The 21,424-nt window shown below is 54.7% G+C and overlaps 1 protein-coding gene across 1 annotated transcript in view; it reads right to left on the reverse strand.

Moving 5' to 3' along the window:
- The window catches only part of DGAT2 (diacylglycerol O-acyltransferase 2), a 32,164-nt gene extending 13,823 nt beyond the window's left edge, over positions 1-18,341 (reverse strand). The window contains exons 1-2 of the mRNA XM_082659393.1: positions 18,166-18,341; positions 3,701-3,829 (exon numbers count right to left, since the gene is read on the reverse strand). Of these exons, the coding sequence (XP_082515519.1) occupies positions 3,701-3,829; positions 18,166-18,205 (169 nt within the window). The 5' untranslated portion in view covers positions 18,206-18,341. The remainder of the gene's footprint in view (positions 1-3,700; positions 3,830-18,165) is intronic.
- Between the last annotated feature and the right edge of the window lie 3,083 nt (positions 18,342-21,424).

Genomic DNA, 21,424 nt, shown 5'->3' on the forward strand with positions numbered 1-21,424 from the left:
TCAGCCCCTGAGCTCCTTGGGAGCTGGAACCAGGTCAGATGAACTTCTCCAGCCCTAGCAACCAACACAGGAAAGGTTTATTGGGCAAAAATGAATGACACCCACCAAACAACCGGCCTTTCTCAGAGTCTAATCCCAGTACTATGAACAGGGGGCTCCCTGATCTATCCCTGTAGATCACGCGGCTGCAGCAGGAACCAACCCCCCTGGGGCCAGGAGATGCAAACAACTTCTGGCTCCACATGCGGAAGGTTCAGGACCCACCTTTACAATCACCCCACCCCACACATCATGGTCAAGCTGATGATTCAAAACTCTGCTCCCCAAGGCCCGTTAGCGGGCAGCCTATGGCTGCTCACTGCAGGGACGCAGCAGTGGAGCCCAGGAAGAGCACGGACACGCTCTTCCATGAAGCCGGGGCCCTGCCGCTCACTGGCCACGGCCCATCCCTGAGCCTCGATTTCCAACAGGGTATTGGGAGGACGACAAGAGATAGTGTGTGAAGAGGACTTAACACAAAGATAAGTGTCCAACCTGCAGATCCATGGACTTGGATACGGAAAAAAACCAACATCTTAATTTTCACCCATCTCTTATAGAAATTTAATGTTTCCTTCATTTATGTACCAGACCACGGTAGTCTTAGCAGCAGCCCCTGTAGGCAGTGACGCCAATAGAAACCAAAAGTTTTTCCGTATCACATTTATGGCAGTTGGGGATATCTTGAAAAATCATTTATTCTCATCACTAAAGAATTATAGTGGGGGCTTCCCTGGTGGCGCAGTGGTTGGGAATCTGCCTGCCAATGCAGGGGACATGGGTTCGAGCCCTGGTCTGGGAAGATCCCACATGCCGCGGAACAACTAAGCCCGTGAGCCACGACTACTAAGCCTGCACGTCTGGAGCCTGTGCTCCGCAACGGGAGAGGCCGCGACAGTGAGAGGCCTATGCACCGCGAGGAAGAGTGGCCCCCACTTGCCACAACTAGAGAAAGCACTCGCACAGAAACAAAGACCCAACACAGCCAAAAATAAATAAATAAATAAATTTATTTATTTTTAAAAAAAAGAATTATAGTGGGATTTCCCTGGTGGCACAGTGGTTAAGAATCCACCTGCCAATGCAGGGGACACAGGTTCGGTCCCTGGTCCAGGAAGATCCCACATGCCGCGGAGCAACTAAGCCCGTGCGCCACAACTACTGAACCTGCGCTCTAGAGCCCGTGAGCCACAACTACTGAGCCCATGTGCCGCAACTACTGAAGCCCGCGTGCCTAGAGTCCGTGCTCCGCAACAAAGACAAGCCACGGCCATGAGAAGCCCGCGCACCGCAATGAAGAGTAGCCCCTGCTCGCCGCAACTGGAGAAAGCCTGCGCGCAGCAACAAAGACCCAATGCGGCTAAAAAAAAGAAAAAGAATTATAGTAATGATTATGCCTGCTGCTAGATCTTTTTAACGTAATAACAAAAAAGAATGTGTCACTGTATGTGGAATTCGATGTCTTAATGTGTACGTATTTATATTTTAATACCATTGATTTCCTTTGAAATCCAGTGTACTTTGTAGTACACATTTTAAAACTCTGAATAAGGTTTATAGTCTTTACCAGATACCAGAGGGATCCGTGGCACAAAAATGGAGGTGAGTCACTTTGTTCGAGAGGGAGGCCCGTGGGGCCACAGCAGCCTTTGCAACTCCAGGCGAGCGCCTGCCGGTAGATTGGGGCGGCAGCGGGAGCGAGTGGCCAGGGCTGCTCAGGACAATAATTAGCAGCAGCTCAGCACACCTGCCCATCCAAGCAGGCTTGGATCCCACCTATGCAAGGGCTCGGGAAGATGCCGGGCTGGTCTCTGGGCTGTGGTTAGGCTCGATTTATTATTAACCTACAGCTTGGGGCCAGTCCCTGCCACGCGCTGCACGGGTTGGGGTTCTACCAGCTGCTCAGCGCCCCACCAGCCAAGCCCCGACTCACTAAGACAGTGGGATAGTGGCGGCTTCTGGGTGCAGATGGGGACTAAGGGAGCTGGCACAGCAGACGAGGGAGGGGCTTGGAGGCTGGAGTCCATGGGGGTCTTGTTCTGGCCCCATGACTTCCTTCTCATGTGATTCTGGGCTAGGCTCTTCCCTCACTGGATCCCTGCTTCTTATCTGAAAATGGAGGGGTTACACGGTGCTCTCTACTCCCGGGATTCTAAAAATTGGCCAAGCAGGCCAAGGTGCAGGTTTGAGCCCTCAGGGAGCCAGTTTAATTTGCTCTGTTCCCTAGCCAGTGTTTCTTTATCTTGTTGAGGCCCATATGCCTCTGCACAAATCTGAGGACAGTGATGGTCCTTCACCCCAGAAAAATGCGAACATACTTTCACATATAATTTTGCGCCTAATTTTAGGGGTTCACGGAACCGCCTAAAGCCCGCTCTTGGGCCTCAAAGTGAAGACTGGCTATTTCAGACCAGGTCCACTAATTCCGGACTCCCTGGTGAGTGCTCTGGGCTTCCGCTTAATCCTTAACTCTGCCTCTGAACGAGCTTCACCATCTCGGAGAGTCACGGAACCTCTGTGAGTCCCTATTTCCTCACCTGTGAAGTGGGAAGTCAAGGAAAGACAGACACATCAAGTGCCCGGTCCACTGAGGGGGCTCTATAGATAGCAAGCCCCGTCCCATCCCTCTGCCCTGCCGAGGGAGGGAGGGGCAGCTGCTGCCCTGGAAATGTGTCCTCAGAGGCCCCCACGCCTACTGGGAGCATGCGGCTCAGCACTGACACGGTAATTTCTGATGATCCCCGTTGGCCCGAACGATCCTGAAGAGCAGGCTGTCCCGAGAGACTCACTCTACAATGCTCGGCAACAGATCTGTCTGCCCTGAGGTGCTGGGGAAGTCACTTATTATGCTGAGGACACTGGGGCCTGGGGAAGAGGAGAGGCTGCTGGGAGAGCAGGGCCTGGCCCAGGCCAGGGGCCCTTTCCTCCTCCTGGACAACCTGTGGTACCCTGACCCCGGTCTGGATGGCAACCCAGGGGACGGGGGCACCAACCTGGACCTGCCGGAGACGCAACCAAAGCACTGAAGTGGGAGGTGTTGAGAGAGACAAGGAGAAGCCTTGAATGGGCTGCAGGAAGCAGCTGGGGACCGTGCTCAGCAGAGGGTGGATGAGGCCTGGGCGGGGGCTCTGAGGGCGCTTCCCGACAGCAGCTCCCTACACTGGGGGCCCACCACGCCCTGGCCCCGTGCGACATGTGAGACAGCGTTTTCCTCACGTTCAAAATGAGGAAACTGACTTTCAGGGAGTTCAAGGAACCTGTGTAAAGTCATAGAGCTTGTTTGTGGTGGAGTCAGGACTCAATCCCAGGACCACACCACCCAAAGGCAAAGCAACATACCTGTGGGAAAATGTCTGCTGGGAGGCAGGGCAGCATGTGGGAACAGCCCACGCTTTGGGGGTCCTATAGACCTGGACCCAAATCTGTGTGACTTTGGACAAGTTACTTACCCTCTCTGAGACTTGCGCTTTCTATCTCTAAAATGGGAAGCATACCACCACCTCCCAGTGAATCTTGGTGAGTCCTCACGCGTGCCTGGGGTAGAGCACTTGATCGGGGACCCAAAAGGTGGGAGGTGGGAGGATGCTTTTACCCCTCACCTCTCCAACATCTGCTGGGGAGGTGGCCCCTGCCTGCCCTCACCCTCTAAGCCCCGGCTTACCCAGCATGAGGAAAGACAGGACCCACTGGAGTACCGAGATGACCTGTAGCTGCTTTTCCACCTTGGACCTATTGAGACAAGTGATGGAGAAGAGGTCCTGGAGGGCGGAGAGGATGCTGGAGCCAGTGCCTGCGACAGAAGAGAGATGTCAGCCTGTCCACCCTTCCCTCCAGCCTCAGAGTCCCCATCATCAAGCCATCTCCCACAGACACCTTCCTAGACATGAGAGGCGCACGGGCCAACACATCAGACAGATCTGGACTCACATCCCAGCCCTGCCACACAACAGTTTTGTATTGATAATTCTGGGCTGTTCACATGCTTTGCTTCCCTGTGCCCCAGTTTCTATGTATACCCAATGGGAATGATGTCCCCCCTCAAAGGGTCATTTTGGAGAACAAACAGGGTATCCGAAGAGGCTAGGGGGAGGCTTGCCATAGTTGCCAGTTTTCTTCCCTCCCCTTCACCCCAATCAAACTCCTGTCTTTATCCTTTATCTGGATCTAGTACAAATATTTAATCTTTGCTCTCTGTGTCTGTGAGGCCAAGGACAGAGGGCCAACATCCAACCTGCAATGTTTTTTTCCTCCAAGTGTACTTTGCGCACCCCCAATCCTTGACCCACGCCCCACCCCTGTATCTCCAGGACTAATACCCTTTCCCAGTGAGCTGAGCCCTCCTGCCCCACCGCCAACGCCACTGATACCACCTGCAGAGGGATTCACACTTTGAGCTTCATCTCAGTGCCCAAAGCTTGGGGCCCAGAGAGGAACCAGCCAGGAACCCCTGCTTCCAGTGGCCAGTGAGCTTCGGAACACTGAGGGCTGCAATTCTGTTTGCTACCAAGCAAGTGCAAGCCTATAAATTAGGACAAGATGTGCCCAGTTAATTGGCTCTGTGGCCGTGGCCCCAGGATGACGCCCTGGACTCCAGCGGCTGATGGGCAGAGGGACCGGAAAGCCTGGCGATTGCAGGAGAGGCAGCGCTGGGGAAGAGCATGGGCGAGGCTCCTGACATAGCCCATTCCTTCCGGCAGCTGGGCCAAAGGAGTGCCCCCCTTCAAACCTCCACATGTGCTGAGCCCCAACTGCACGTCCTTTGCTCAGCACATCTTCACCGAGTGCCTACCTACCGTGTGCCGGTCAAACATTCCTTCACACGACCCACTCTGCCAGGCCCCCCGCTGAGTCACAATCTTGTCCTTGAGGGTCTCGTGACCTTTCTCCCTGGCCTACTGCGGAAGTGGGAGGGCGAGCGGTATAAGGGCTTACACTCAAGCCCTTGTGTTTCTTCAAAATCTGTATTTCAACAAGGTTACGGCAGAGATTAGAAAGGGACACAACCCTCATCTGCCGAAAGTTAACAATTACTTTGACTTTCGGGAGGCATGTAAGTAACGCCAGGCCTCAAGGCAGACACGTCAGTCCTGTCCCCTTCACCTGGTCTAGTGGAGCAGAAGGAGGGGGCTTGGCACGGCAGAAGCGTCGGATCCCAGCGCCAACCGTGGCTCCACTCGCTATGCGACTTCAGGCAAGACCTCGAGGGCGCACAGCCACATCCCCAGGGCATGGCACATACTGGGTGCCCAGCAGCATCTGCCGCTCCACAGGACACCTGGGGCGGAGGTGGAAGTATGTGAACTCACCCAAGCAGATGATAGGCTGAGCTACACAGGCATGCCAGGGGTTTAGCGCATAACTGCTCCTTCTCCCTCTACGTAAATATCCTACCATCACAGCCGTTTCTACCTTCACACTTTTCCAACACCCCATCCTGGAGGCCGAGGGCCCTCTGGGGTCATCTGGTACAGCCCAACTGAACATTTGGGGACGCTGAGGACAGAAGCAGTGACTTGTCTAGGGTTACCTAGCCAGGGCCAGAACCCAGGATCCCTGCCCCCTGCTCAGGGTACAGCAGGTCCAAGGGTGGCCTGTGCTCAGAAGTGGGGAGAGTGTACTGGGGGAGTACAGGCGGGAGGGAAGTAAGGTCAGGCATAGGCCTGAACCCCAATCCAAGGGCCGGCCTGCCAAGTCATTCCCTCGCCACTGGGAATGTGTGGGATGAAGGGAAGCAGGGGCCATGGGAGACGAGTCCCTGCCCTGGGTCTGGGGCAGGCTGGGTGCCTTGGCTGCAGAGAGGATAGAATGTTCTCCAGCACCTTCCTACTCAGAGTGGTCTCGTAGCTGTTTAGAAACGCAGGGCCCCAGCCTGGATCTACTGAACCAAAATCTGCATTTTAACAGGACACTCAGTCCAAAGTCTTAGGTAGGGTAAGCTTGGGGTGGGGGAAGGATGCAGGGAGGAGCTGGGGGCCTCCACCTTCTACTGGGCAGGGGAAAAAAGGTGATGGAAGGAAAGGCATCAGACGTTGTCTCATCTGACCACTTCCTACTGCAAACAGGACCCCAAAGAGTGCTTGAGGAATGTCTAAGGAGTGCTCAGAGAAAGGGCTGTCTAGCCCCTGCCTTTGGGTCAGGACCAACGAGCTGGTCGCACTCACTACATGGAGCTCTCCTGCTTTGGAGGTGGGGTACGCAGAGTAAGTCCACATTGGTGACACATCCCCCACTGAAACAACTGGAAAATTCTTCCTTGTTTCCTAATCCAAGTCCATCTGCTATTACAGGTCTCTCACAATTAGCTAAAGTCAGGGTGCAGGAAATGTAGACTGTCTTATTCAACCGTCACCCTATTATCCACACAGAAGGAGAAGGCCTGAAGGGCTCCCACAAGCCCCAGGGCAGCTTGGCCAGAGCTAGGCTTTTCCCACACTCCCCAGTCTGTCCTCCCTGCCTCGGCCCAACTACCGCCCATAGCCCGCGCTGCAACCAACTAGGAAATGCAAAGTCCACTGAGGAGTGGCAGGTGTTCCTGTGGGCGGCACAGTGAGGGGGCTGCCTGGAGGGGGAGGCCGGGAGGGTGCTGCCCCTCTGTGCCCCTCAGGCCTGGGCCCACTCGGCTGCCTCCTGGCCAGACCATCCCGACCTGGCTGACCACAGAGCCCAGCCCTGGGAGCTGGCCTGCCCAGGATGCTGAACCACAGGCCCAGTGGAAGCCCCCTGTGGATCTAAGAAATATCCAGTCATTGCTCCCCTGCCTAGAAAGCCGCTCCTTGCCTTGCCCACCTGATGACCCCCAACAATGAGATAAGGCAGCTCGTCCTTCAAAACCCAAACAGGCGAGCCTTTGGAGAGAGGTAACCTTTCCTTCTCTGGCATTATCAGCTCTAAGGTCCATGCAAGCGTGGAACCCTCTAGGGCCATCTCACCAGCCCCCACCCATCTTGGAGAGAAACTGTCAGTACATGAAGTTGGGAGAGGCCAGCAGAACAGAGAAATAAGAGAGGACTGGAGTCCTCCTTCCAGGTTCCCACAGCCCCTCACCTGGTACCGACTGCTGATTACAAGTCCGCTCTCCCATCACACTGGGAGCTGCCCAAGGGCCTAGGTCTGATCCATGGCTTGGTTCCCAGTGGCCTCTCGGAGCCTGGCCCAGAGTCAACACTCAGCAAGGTTTGCTGAGCAAAAGGACGAGCAGGTCTCTGCTCTGGCTGATCCTCAGGCCCCCCTCCCCAACCCCTGGCTCTCTCTCTGTAGGGCTGGGTGGCAGGTAGGCGGCCCGCACGGCCCATGCAGCTTCAGGGCCTCCAATGCACTTCCATAGGCACTCTGGTTCCTCACCAGTCCTGTGAGTTTGGCATCATCACTGCCATTTTGATGGTGATAAAGGCTCAGGGAAGTGACACAGCCAAGGTCACTTGGCCAGAGGGTGGCAAAGTTGGACTCAATTCAGGCCTAACTTCTAGGCCTGCGTTCTGTCCCTGTGCTGCAGGTCTACCCACGTTCCTTCTCTCTTCTCCCCAAAAGAAAGTGGGGGAACGCTGGGAGGCGACAGGAGAAAATGCATGACCTATTTTCCTCTAGAGGAGCAGGCATCTTGTGCAGTAAGTTAAATGGTAGCAGGCCTTGGGGTTCCAGTCCCAGTTGTACCACCAACTCCTGTGTCACCTTGGCCAAGTCACTTCACCTCTCTGGGCTTTGGTTTCCCCATATATAAAATGGTGGTGGGGAGGATGAATTTTATGATCTCTCTGACTGCTTGGATTCTGGTGTCCACCCTCCTGAGGATACCACCTAGCGGCTCACCACCCTGCAATAGCCCTGGTACAGCTGCTCGGCAGATGGGAAGTGGGGCTTCAGCTGGGCACCCCCAGGTCATTGCCAGACCTCACCACTCAGCTGTCAGCATCTCCTCTGCCCCAGTTTTGGCTGGGAGAGGTCCTGCAGAAGCTGGTAAGAGATGCCAGTGCTACAATCAGATGTCACCACTGCCACTACCTTCATACCCAGCCTGACTGTCCTCAAGTCCTGGGTGTGACCAGCAGGGAGCCACAGCCTGGCCAAGTCTCAGCTCCAATCTGCTCTCTCGTCACCCCTCCCCCAGCCTCCGCCAGCACACTGCACCCTCTGCGCACCCTCTCAGCGCCGGTCCCACTGCAGCCAGTGTCTATTTCCTTGGTCATCCTCCTTGGCCAGCATCTCCTGGGTTCCAGGGCTGGTACCTGATTCATCCATGTGCCCAGAGCTCAGCCAGGCTGGCGAGAGAAGGAGCTCATAGGGGTTTATTGCATGAATCAACAAATGCCGAAGTCCCAGAGGCAGCTGAAGGCCTGGATGCCCAGGTCAGACTGAGCTGCCTGACAGGAAGGCCCCCAGCCCTATCACTGAGGACCCCAGAGATGGGGTGGGGAAGTGAGCCTCTCTCGCACTCTCTGAGCATGAGTTTCCCTCACCCCACGATAAGAACAGAACCCACTTCCTACAGATGTCTTATTTTCATGAAGGAAGACGAGACAGGCCACAGAGTAACTTGACTCATTCTATGAAGAGAAACTGGCAGTAACCAATCCAAATAGCTGCTCCAGGGCACCACTGATTTCACCATTTATTTTATACAGCTCCTTTGCTCCTGGACTTGGGGAGGGCAGAGGGAGTGGAGCTGCCAGAGAGGCCCAGAGCAGCTCTCTTACCCCCAGAGAGAAACCCCCTGCCCCCATGTCTATATGGAGCTTCCCTGCCCCACAGCACTCTCCGGGAAGGTAGACAGGCAGGGATGGGCAGCCCCATTTTACAGAGATGGAAACTGAGGCAAGGTGAGGCCAAAAGATGTTAAGCCACTTGCTTGAGGTCAGGGTATAGGGGAGCCAGGACTCTCGGCAGGCATTTGAGTTCTGAGTCCCTCATCATTTCCATGATGCCAGGCTCTTGAGGGCTGGTCCCCACTACACAAGCCAGTCTACACCCCGACTTCAGGAACACACCCCTGGTGAAGGGAGGGCTGCCTCTCTGTCCCAACCATGTCCCAAGTTTCATGGCAGGTGGGGATGGGTGTGTATCGCCTCTTTGCCCAACATCTGATGGTAAAGTGACCAGGCCGCATCCAGGACTGATGCAACCAGGGCTTCCTCTCGCACAGGCTTGAGGGGGCAGCATCTGAGCCCCAGTCCCCGTAATCTGAGAAAGGGCCCTGGGCCAGCCCTGGCCCTGCATAACTCTGTGACCTGGGGCAAGTCACTTAGCCCCTCTCAGCTTTAGTTTCTCATCTGTAAAGTGAAGGTAAGAACCCCTAGCTGTCAGGGTGGTTGGGAAGGTAAAAAAAATAAATAAAAATAAAAAATGCATGTAGGTCCATTTGGCATCTCTTAGGTGACTGACACCTGTTAGGTGATTAGCTCTCGTCATGGCTTTTACCACTGACCAGAGTGGGAGGGGAATTGATGAGCAAACACAAAGTTTTTCAAGATGTGTGTGCTCATGAGGTTGTGTGTTACGAGGAGCGGGAGCAGAGCGGGGGCATTGGCCTGGGAGGCTCCAAGGAGGTGGCGAGGCCTCAGCAGGGCCTGGAAGACAAGATCTGGGAGGCGAAGAGGAGGAAAGTGGGCACTCGGGGTTGGGGGCAACTGCCGGAATAGAGACTCAGACGGAGTTACAAAGAGGCAGGCCCAAACCCAGAATGTTCAGTGACCCAGGAACGGGGGTTCACATTTACCCAAAACAGATGCTGAGAATAGGAAAGATGGAAAGGGCTCAAGCAGCCCAAAGTAGGCTCCTGGAGGAGGTGGGTGGGGACAGGGATAAGCATGGAGCACTTCTGAGGTACCCAGCACTGTGCCAGCCACCGGGGAAATAGCAGTGAATGCAGCAGGTCAACTCTCACCTGTTAGGGGGCTTAAATTCTGCTGAGGGAGAGACAAAGCACCGACACATAAATGTAGGCTGTAACATCAGGCAGTGATGAGAGCTATGAAGAAAAATAAGCTAGAGGGATAGGCAAGAGGATCCTCCCCTGTGGAGGGGAGGCATGGAGCAAGGCTGACTCCCCTCCACGGGGACACTGGAGCACACATGACATTCTTGGGTCAGGCCTCTGGGTGGCCCACACTGCCTCCTCTACCCTCCTTAGCTACTGGCATCCTGGGAAGGGGCTCACCAGCCTGGAGAAGGTGCAGAGGACAGGCGGACGGGCATCAGGAGAACCTGACCTCCAACTCGCAGGAAGTGCAGCCTTGGTGAGTCACTTCCTGTGCAAGCCTCAGTTTCCTCGTCTGTACAGTGGGACTAATACCTACCTTGCCAGATTCTTGGGAGAATTAAATGAGATGATGTATAGGCAAGAGTATCATAAAAAGTAAAGACCCGGGTGAATGGTGGGTAATTACCAAGTAAGCCTGGGTTTCCTCCCCTGTCTAGTGGGTTTCACAACCCCTGCCTTGCTTGGAGCAGAGGCACTGGCCTCAGTAGACTTAGGATTCAAACCCTGGCTCTGACTAGTATTTAGTGTGAGACCCTGAAAGTCACTTCCCCTGTCGAAGACTCGGCATCCTCCTCTGTTATGATCCAGAATTGTTGGGAGGAATCCAAACAACTTACGGCAAAGGGGCAAACAGCGTCTGGCACCTCTGTTAGAGAGCTAGAAAGGTGCCAGAGAGGTCACAGGGATGTGGACGGCCGCCACAGGTTCCCGAGTGGGGGAGTCACCCTGCTCACGTCTGCAGCCCCAAGGATGCCACACCTGGGCCCAGCCCGACCTAAGCTCTGCCCTGGTCCAGCAGCTACCAAGTGGACAGTGAGGAAGTCGCCCCAAGCTACTCCAGAGGGCTGGGCCCAGGGGTATAGGGGAGCCAGAGGCAGAGAGATGGACATTCTGACTCCTGGCAGACCCTTTGAGGTCCAGGAAGCTAGTCCAAGTGCCAAAGAAATGCCACATCTTCAAGGCCAGAGGCAAGCTCTCTTCCGGGTCCCCTCCCCGCCAAGCACCTTTCAGCAGGAGTCCTCACGTGTGATGATGGGGGACAGTCATGGCTCTGCAGGGTCATGCCTGTTGATCTCAGAGGCCCAGCCTTGGGTTGGGCTCCAACTAGCCCTGCACACGAAGCTGTGCCCATTCTCTGCCTTACCACATGCTCAGCCAGACCCTTCTTCCCTCGAGGAAGTCTCCCTACACTCTTGGCCCTGCCTGCCATCCCTCCAAACACAGTCCTGTCACCTCCAGGCCCAATCTGCTCAGTCACTGAGCTCACACTTACTGGGTACCTACCAGGCCCTGAAAGCTGGTCCGTCAGAGATGGGCCTCATCCTTCCCGGCTGATTCTTCCTCGGGGAAGCCCTCCTCCCCCACCCCATGTGCCCCACCTCATCCTGCACTCAGCCTTTCTCATTCAGGGAGAGAGTGTGCATTTGCTCATCTGGGTCCCTGTGCCCAGCATGGGGTCAGGCACAGAGCAGATGCTTGGTCAAGGTTTGCCAGCTGGATGCTCGAGGGACCTGCGATGAATAAACAGGGCCTGGACAAGAACAGAGATGATGGACCTGTGCCACGGCAGAGGGTCAAACGGGAACTTTCTGGGGAATCAGGAGGGAAAGGTCTCCTCTAGCTGGAGGGATCACGATTAAAGGCAGGGGCAACGGTGGAAGGTTCCAGAAGGAGGGAGAGAAGGGTGGAGGCCAAACATTAACATTCATTCAGCGAGTACTTTCTGAGTATCCTTCACAGGCCAGGCTAGGCGCTGCTCTAGGGTGGGAGCTGCCACCCTGCCCTGCCTCTGCTTCTTGGGCTCTTGTAGGAGGAAGAGCTCCGCCCCGGGGCTGCCCACCTCAGCTATGGCTGGGGAGACAGGGCTGTGAACAACGAGGCACAGAGGGTAGGCCAGGGCCGGGGAATCCACGGGAGGTACCCAACTGGCCTGGAGGATGCTGTCATGGATGGGTCAGGTGAGATGTAAAGGATGAGTAAGTTTGCCAGGCTGACAGGAGGGGGGTGCAGGGTCAGGACCCCAGGTACTGGAGTCCCACAAATGGCACTGGAAAAGGCCTGGAAGGGAGAGAGCGCACAACTTTGAGGAATTAACTGCAAATAGTTCAACCAGGTTGAAGCATAGCAACCGTGTGAATGGGTGAAGCTAGTCGAGAACGTGCAGGGGGAGTGAGCCATGGAGGACTGGAAATGCCAGGCTGAGGAGTCCTGGGCTCCATCCTGAAAGCAGGGAAAATTGCTGCCCACCCCTTCCATTCCCTCCACCAGCTTCAGATGGTGGCTAAGGGCCCCGAGGCAACTAGCCAGCCATTCACCTGGTCCCAATACACTGGTGATTTCTTTTCTCGAAAGACTAATAATCTCCCCTTTAAGGGTTAGGTGTTCTTTAAGTAGGTAACCTTAAAGCAAATTAGGTGTCCTTAAAACAGGGCCCACTGGGACATCTGACCCAAAGGTGTCCCTGGAGGACCCTGGAGGTGACTGCTGAGGACCACAATGGCCTGCTTTCTCTACTACCCCACCTTCTGACACATCAAAAAAATAGCTACTGAAGTGGGAGGGGTTGCCATGGCAACACCACCAACTTGTGGGTATGTCACCACCAAGGAGTCCTCAAAATAGGCCCTTATCACAATACATGGGCAAGTGTGGGGAGCTAGGTTCTTCTGGGGCACTTACCTGGGCCCCAAGCAGGACATGAGCCCATTTTCACAAGGACAAGTTGGGGACAAGAATGAGTAGGAGGTTGACCCCCAGGATCCCACAGCCGTCAGGGGCACGATCAGAATCACACTTCTGCAGCAGAGCTGGAATGAACCCAAGGGGGCTGCCTTATGCAGCCCTCCTTACTGTACAGACGAGGAGGCTGAGGCCCCAAGAGGGCAGGGTCTTGCCCAAGGTCACACGGGAAGCAGATGCCGGGTGAGCCTCCTGGCCCCTAAATCTGCTCTAATAGTGAAATGAATTCACATTTCCTGCTTCTGTCGATTTGCCCAAAGGGTCTGTGTGTTCAGCTTCCTTGGGTCTGCACCATAACCTGGGCAGATATTCTTATCATGCATTTGCCCGTTCTATAGATGAGGATACTGAGACTCGTAGCCCTAAACCCCCAAAACTGCCAGCAGCAACTCCACACCCAGGAGGCTCCAGAAGTGGTGGAGGCCAAGAAGCTCTGTGCACCAGGGGCCTCTCCCAGCAGCTCTCAAATCTCCACCCCCAGCCCCTGCAAAGGGCATAGGCGAGCCACCCCAGGCCTGGATACAGCAACCTCTATCTCCCGTGTCTCTCAGCACACCAGGACCTCAGCTCAGGTTGGTAGCCCAGAGACCCTGCAGTCAGACTTTCCCTCCCACACAAATCTCATGTCTCTATTTATTCTGGTCCCTGTACCTGAAGGTTCTTGCCTGTCTTGGTAACACCTGTTCATCTTTCAATATTCAGATTGACTGTCGCCTCTTCCGGGAAGCCTTCCCTGACCCCAGGATGATTTAGCTGCCTAACCCTCACCTCCAGGCCTCCACCCATGCTTCCTTCCCCTTTCACTATGTGGACCACTGTGCACTGTCATCCCCCTAGTCTCACTTCCTCAAAGTCAGGGACCATGGATTGACCTGTGTGCAGCACAGAGTCTGACACACAGAGGTGCTCCATGAATAAACTGAAGGGCCCACACGCGAGTCCCCACTGTGAGAAGCCTTCCTGGATGTCCCAGAGCTGAGTCTGCCACTCTCCATAGTGTTGGAGGCTGTTGCACGTGTCACACAAAATGAATGACAAGGACTAACAGGCGAGTCACAAGTTAGTTTACAAAGCGCTTTCCATTCGTGTTAACCTAAACCCTCACATCCTTGAGAGTTTGAGATTTTCTGATCCTATTTTCCATTTAGGGGGAGTGAGATACCCAGAGCAGAAGTGAAGCCAGGGCTGGAATCCTGGCTCTCTGGCTTCTAAGCCCTGGAGTAATGGGGGAAACTGTGGTGAGCCCCCTGCCCTCAGCACTCAGCCCTGGAACCGGCTCCTCGTGAGACTGTGGTGTCTCCAGAGCAGGGAAGAGCTGCAGGCCCAGCACCCAGCACGGGTGGGCACAGAGGAGGCCTGAGGGAGAATTGAGAAATCACACTGAAGCAAAAAGCAGGGCTTCCTGCCAAGAGGAAGGAGCAGTGCTCAGGAGGGCTGAGGTCCCATTAATGATTCATTCATTCAACAAATATTTACTGAGCACCTACTATACACCAGGCACTGTGCTAAATGCTGGGACAAACACTGAGAAAGACAGACAGGGTCCCTGTTACCAAAGGGCTGACGTTCTTCTGGGGGAGACAATCACCTAAACAGATAAGTACACATGAGAATTTAGGTAATGAGAGGGGCTATAAAAAATAAAACAAGATGGGGCGGCTCTCCAGATGGTGTGGTCAGAGAAGGCCTCTGAGAGGAGACTGAATGGTTGGAAGCCAGCCATGCAGTGACCTGGGCAGAGGGCAGCACATGCAAAGGCCCTGAGGTAGGACTGAACTGGTGGGAATGCTGGGGGAACTGGAAGACCCCTGGCAGTTCTAGAGCACGACATGGTAGGAGACGAGGTTGTGAGGCCGTGAGGACTGCTCACAGGGGGCTCCACGGCCACAAGGAGGAGTTTGGAAGGTTTGGAGTACGATGAGGGGCAATTGGCTGTTCCCCTGGCCTCAAAACTCTGGGGCTCGTGGTGCATGTACTCATCAAGGCAAGCTGGGGGAGCTTCCTGAAAAAGCTTGGGAAGGGGTGATCTGCCACTCCCATCATGGTCTGGGAGCAACCTACACTCATTCAAGAAACGACCACCTACAGTGGCGAGAGCCCTGCACGCAGCCCTTCACGGCTTCACCACACTTCTCTCTTGGTTTAAGGTGGCCAACGACTGGGAGATGGATCTGGGTTCTAACCCTGGCTTTGATAACCCTGGTCCAGTCCCTTCTCTCTGGGCCCCTCAGTGTCCCATCTGTCATGTGAGGGCCGTGCCAGATGCAGCGTTCCCAGAGAGCTTTGATTTTATGACTCAAGTACTTGTTGCTGAAATCAGGGGTGGGAGGATGGGGGTGTGGCAGGATTTCCACACTGGCTAGTGAATCACCTAGGCTGCTAATAAAATTTTACTCTTGGCTCTCCTTTCCCAGCCCAGAAGAGCCCTCAGTAGCGCAGATAGCCCCAAAGTGGCGTTTGTGCATTTGGGGAAGTGGTGTATGCAAGGAAAGAAAGCTATAAAGAATTGGGAGAGGGAGGGACATGAGAATGATGTTCTCATCCTATGATTTAGGACTGGGTTAGGTGACTGTCAATCCTGAGTTCCAGAGTTAGCCTCCAACAATCCAGCCTCTTAGTTCCACCTCCTACCAAGATCCTGCTTGCACACTCCCAGTGATGGAGAGCTCCATCCCCACCCACACCAAACCTGTTGCAATCCTCAATAGCTATCAGAAAGGATTCCTCCATTACATCAAATCTGCCCCCCATGATGCCACCCCTGTTCCTGGCCTTGCTTTTCGGAGCCTCACAGAGCAAATCAGCTCAGGATTTTACTGGGCTGCCACCATTTCGTGCTGGGTCCTGTGGTGAACCCTGGGGATAGAGGCAGGCACCAGAGGGCTTTGACTTGAAGAGCCTCACATCCAGGGGCAAAGGCAGGGATGCGAATATGACTAACTCTGCATTCTCCACCCCTGGCACAGGTAAATCCTTCAGATATTAGAAGATACCAACAGAGACGCCTGTCTCCCCGACACTTCCAGCACACACGCACCTACCCATGCACCCACAGCTGGCCTTTGCTTTTGGTCAAGAAACCAGACACCAAGGTATCTATTTCAATCTCACCCATCACAGGTATTCCCTTCACAGAAGCCATGGGTCTCCTTGAATACCACCACCAACAGGGTGTTCACCACCTCCCAACAATGGGACCTCACTGGCAGAGGCAAACCAGGCCACTGGGGAGTGTCTTCAAAGACCAAGGATGTAGAAAGCAGGTCTAATGGAGATGCCAGATAACACAAGATTTCCTTCAGCTCTCTCCCTTCCCCACCCAAGTCTTTCACCAAAGCGGAGCCCAGACACCTAAAGTAATTGGTTTGCATTTCATACCAGCCCTTGCTACATCCCATGATGGAACGGTTTGCAGCCAGTTTTTTTCTTTTTTTAATGTTTTCAAGACCTGATAACAACATGGAGAAATGCTCCTGACAGGATAGTAAGTGACTTGGTCAAAATCATTCACTGGAAGTCCTCCTGAACTACAAATCCTAGGTCAAAAATGAGGAGGTCAGGGTCGCCTGCTCCTGGAAGATAGAGCTCACAGCCTGTGGACAGCAGAGGTGAGGGAAGGGGATCTCCAGGAAGGACCACCACAGAGAGCATCCCTATCCCATTCTCTGGAGACAAAAGCATTTTCAAAAGCATGAACATGGCTAGGTCCCTTCCTTCCCCTGTTGTGGGCATTAAATGGCACAGTGAACAGACAAGCTCTTTAAAGTTAGAGAAGGGGCTGTCAGAGGCTGTAGGGCTGGGTGTCTGGGGCAGCTCAGGCTGCTTGTGCCGAAGATGGTGACAGCAGCTCGGTACCTCTCCAAGGGCAACGAGCAGCACCCAGATCAAGAGGGGCAGATAATCACACCAACAGTCACACGGGGAACAACGCCAATGCCCCAGACACGGTTAACCTGTGATACAGCTCCAGGGTGCTTACCTGGCAGCCACTAGAATATTATAAGTGATTTGGAGTACCAGAAGGAAATACTCATGATTTAACATTAAGAGGGAGAGAACAGGATTCAGAACTATATCTACATCACGCTTTGAACTTTATCTAAATAATGTGTACAAATAAAACTATAAAGAAATATACTAAAATGCTCTTAGGAAGCTATTTTTGGAGAGTCAATTAACCAGGAGTTTTAAATTTTCTTCCTGTTTTTCTATATTTTTCAAAATTCCAATAATTCATATGTTTTATTTTTATAATGAAGATGGGTCGAGTAGGCTACTGTTAGTTACTGAAGAAAAATCCTAAGTAGGAGAGGTTCAGCAAGCAGAATAAAGACTTAGGTGGAGGGAGGGAGGATTCAAGCAAGACCAGGACAGCTGTGAGAATGTCCCAGGCTCTCCTGGATTTGTATTTAATCCCCTGGCCAAGGCACCTGTTAAGGAAACCTTGGGTGGGTCATGCCTCCTCCCATCTCAGTTTCTCCAAGTACAGGTGAGAGGTGGGGGACATGGAAGGGATGCTCTTCCTTGAGGGGGCAAAGCTCTGGAGTTTGATCTCCACTCTGCCCCTGATTCACGGAGGGCCTCAGTTGCACACCGGTGGAACAGGGGCCCGGGCCACACTGGAGGGCACCCAGGGTCCTCTGCCCCACCTTCTAAGTGTGCCAGGCTCACAGTTGCTGCTGAGTGGGCTCCCAAGCCTGGGCTGAAGAATGGGTGTGAGGAAGGAGACAGTGCGAGCACACCTGCCCCAGCCAGGCATGTTCCTTGTCTGGTGGCTGCCTCAGGGGATTGCAAAACCCTTGCCGCTCTGCCCCATCCAGTGCCTCACAGCTTAATCCACCAGGTGAGGAGAGAGGGTGGGAACTGCCAGGGGCCAGGAGCAATGCTGGGGCTTGGAGAGGAGTTCTCAGCTATCACTCCATCTCACAGGCTGGAGAAAGAGAAGTGATGTAACAGAGGTCCCCAAAATCGATGAGTGCCAGAGTGGAGAATGCGCCCACATGACTACCATGCCAGGTTGCCTGGATCAGACCCGGTAACCATTATTCTAACCTCATCTCAGACCCAGGTGAGTTGGGGGGAAGAATGGTAGTGATGGTAGGGGAGAGGGCGGCAAACCATCCCAAAAAGAAAAGAAAGGGGTTGGGACCTCGGCCCCCATAGCGGCCTGTCCTCCAGCAACGTGCCGCCACCTTACCAACACACTCCTGCCTGCCTTACAGCCTTTCATCACATCCTTTCCTGAAAACCTTCTGGCAGCTGCACTGCCCCAGGAGAAAGCCCGCAAGGCCCTGCAGACCCTGGGCTGTAACAGCTCATGTCCCAGACCCTTAGCCCAGCTCCGAGAGCTCTCACGGGACAGCACGGTTCCTCAGTCAAAGCTCTCCCTCCAGTCAGCTGGGCCCGATGCTCACCTCGCAGGACCCCGGAGTAGGCGGCTATGAGGGTCTTCATGGCGAAGCCGGTGCAGTCGGGGCTCCGCGTGAAGCCGCCTGACCCCGCGCCCCTGGCCCGTGCCCCGGCCGCCTGGGCCAGGGCTTCGCGCCGAGCACGGGAGCGCGGGGGCGGCTACGGCCCGGGGAGCGGGGGGTGGGCGGCCAGACGGGCCCGAGCGCCGGCCGAAATTGGAGCCTTGGCCACGGCCACGGCCACGGCCACTGCGCCCGCGGCTCGGCGCGCGGCACTTTGTAACCTCATAAGGGGGCGGGGCCGACGCGGCAGGGGCGGGGTCGGCTGTTCCAACCTCTGCCGCACCAGCTGCGTTGGGATGGGGGAGCGCCGGGCTCGGCTTGGCGCGGGAGAGCTGCTCGGAGGCCCCTGCTCGGCGCGGGTGGGCGGCCCGCGAAGCCGAGTCCTCCTTGCAAGGGGCTGCCTGGTTATTCCTGCCGCTCCCTCCGCCCGCCCCTCGCCGCACCCCCGCGGCGGTTGGTGCAGCCCGCCAGCAGGAACTTGGGCCGGGAGCCCCGGCATGGGCAGGACAGGCGGGGCCGGGCGTGGGTTTGTGTTTTGCTCTGGGCAAGGCCTCGCCTTGGCTACAGATGCTGAGGTCCCGCCTCTGATTGGTGGTTGTATCGGGCTTAGTTAGGTAGGGGTGGGCTCCTGAAGCCCTCACGCTGCCTCTACTTTTCCATCTGTTTCTGTAGAAACTTCGCCGAGAATCTATACACTGCTGAGTGCTGGGGACCCAAACCAGTCAGTCTCGGCCCTGCCCTGGGGGTGCTCACGTTAGTGAGAGGCAGCCATACGGATGCTGGCAGCAATGCTAGGGCAAGAGAGAAACCTCTGGCTATAGACCAAGAGGAGAGAGGTCCTTTCATCGGGCTGCGGGCCGGGGGCTGGGTGAACTTCCCAGAGAGATTAGTGCACAGCAGAGCTGGAATCAGGCAAACCCGGAGCCCAGTTCTGGCCCTCCCTTTCTTGAACCTCAGTTTCCATATCTGTACAATGGGAACAATAACACTTATTTTGTGATGTGCTTTGAGAACTAAATGAGGTAAAGTGAAAAAAATAGTATAGTGCCAGGTACATAGAAAGTGTTCCAAAATTATTTTCATTGCCCTTTGATGAGTAGTTTTGTAGACGACGGAGGGTGTAGGGGTAAGGCATAAAGTCTTAGAAAAGGCAGCATGTTTGGGGCAGGGTTAGGGCACCTGCAGTATCTGGAGCCCAGGCAGCTGTGGGATATGAGACTGGGACTAGATCTTAGGAAGGTTCTTGACTGCCACTCTTGAGACATTAGGGGGTATAGCTTCGAGTAGGGAAATGCCAGTGGTCACCTATGTTTTTAAGAATCCTTCAGCCATAGTGTGGGGAGAGGCTAGAGGCTAGGGGGCAGTGAGGAGCCTGCGGGAGGGACCCAGGTGAGAGAGAATGATCCCTGAGCTCGGATGGTGGTGGAAGGATGGAAAGAAGGCCTGGTCTGGAGAAAAGTGCAGGAGGAGGTGAGATCTACTGGAATGTGGTGGAATGAATTATTGGATGTGGAGGGTAAAGGGAGGTGTGTGGGCAAAAAGCATGTGAGTGAAGAGACGGATTCCTTGGGGACAGCTTGAGCAAACTGGGTGTGGGCTCACAGCATAAGAGGAGAGGGAGTCTCTGCCATTGAAGTCTTTACCATCTCTTCTTGTCAGAAGTCACAGTTCCAAGGCAGCATGTGACAAATGCCACTGATGGGACCTAGAAACACTGCCGTTTGTTCAACCCACTCAAGGCCATAGGAGTAAACCTTGAGAAAAAGTCATGGAGCCCCGAGGCATGAGTTGGCTGAGTAGAAGGAAAAGCATTCCAGATAGAGAGACCAGCATGTGGTGAGGCTCTGATGCTGAAAAGAGCTTGGTGCCTTTTAGGAAACTGAGGTAAAGCTAGTGGCTTCCAGGTTTGCAGGGGACATAGGGGTCTGGTATGTGCAAAGGCTGGGAGGTTGGGACAGGTGTGATGTATTTCTGGGGAAAGAGCAGTGCAACAAGGTGGATGCTGAAGGTGCTGTGAATTCTTCAGTCCTCTCCCCAGAGGTGTTTTGGGTCCCCTTGGAAGCAAGACTCCTACTGGCCTGGAAGGACCCCAAGTCAGTGTGTGGCTTGTGCCTTCTCCAGAAGGGTCTCCTGTGGAGGAGGCCTGGGGCTAGAACTCATGGCTCACCCACTCCCCTCATAGTATGATCTAAGGGGCAGAGCTTGGGCTGGGAGGCAGGAGGCCTGCATTCTGGCCTTTCCTGTCCCATTGACTTGCAGTGTGTCCTCGGGCAAGTCATCTTCCCAGCCCAGGTTTTAGTTTCTGCATCATGAAATGGAGGTGACGGTTCTTATCCCATATTTGAGGAGCAAATGAAACCACAGAATGTAGAAGGGTGTCACCACTGTGCTATGAAAGTAAGCTACTGAAATGGCAAGACTTTGGATCAAGACCAAGTCCCCTTGAAACATTCAGATCCCAGGTTCATCTACTTCAGCACATTTTTCCTGTGCGCCTTCCTGGGCCCGGCTCTCATTGGGACACAGATGGTAATCAGACATTGAGGAGCCCCAACCCAGAGGCAGTGTCCCCAAGTCAGTGGTTGCAGCAAGACAGCCAGGCTATGGTGCAGTGCAATGTGGGAGGCTGTGCCGAGTTCCGTCCTTTCCTCTGTGCTGTCACTGTCTGCAGTGTCTGCCTCTCCCGTGGGCCAGGAGCTATCCCAGGATCAGCAGGAATTTCATCACTCTGTGCCCCGGTGCAGGCCTGGCTCCGATTTGTGGCTCAGTTAACAGTGGACTGACCAGTGAATAAGTACAACAAAGTCATGGACAAAGTGCTATGGGGGAGCACCGAGGAGGGAATGGTAATCGAGAAGGTTGAGAGATGATGACATTTGCTGCTGGACCTGAGATGCAGAGTAGGATTCTGCCCAGCAGAAAGGAAGGAGAAGGCCTTCAGGCAGAGGCTACAGCCTAGGCAGAGGCCTGGAGGTGGGAACCATGAACACCCTGATATGGCTGGAGGAAGGATGCTGGAAGAGGGATGCAGGCAGGGGAGGAGATCAGGCTGGAGAGGTTGACTGGACCAGATCTGAGGGGCCGTGTAATCCCACCTGGGCTTCACCCTGTGGGACGGGACAAAAGGAGGAGTATGACCAGAGCACCTTGATTAGATTGGAGGGTTAGAAAGATCAGGTGGGTGGGTGGTTTGGTGGTGTGA

Source organism: Grampus griseus (assembly GCF_964374135.1).
Source record: "Grampus griseus genome assembly, chromosome: 8".
In the NCBI taxonomy this organism is placed as follows: domain Eukaryota; kingdom Metazoa; phylum Chordata; class Mammalia; order Artiodactyla; family Delphinidae; genus Grampus; species Grampus griseus.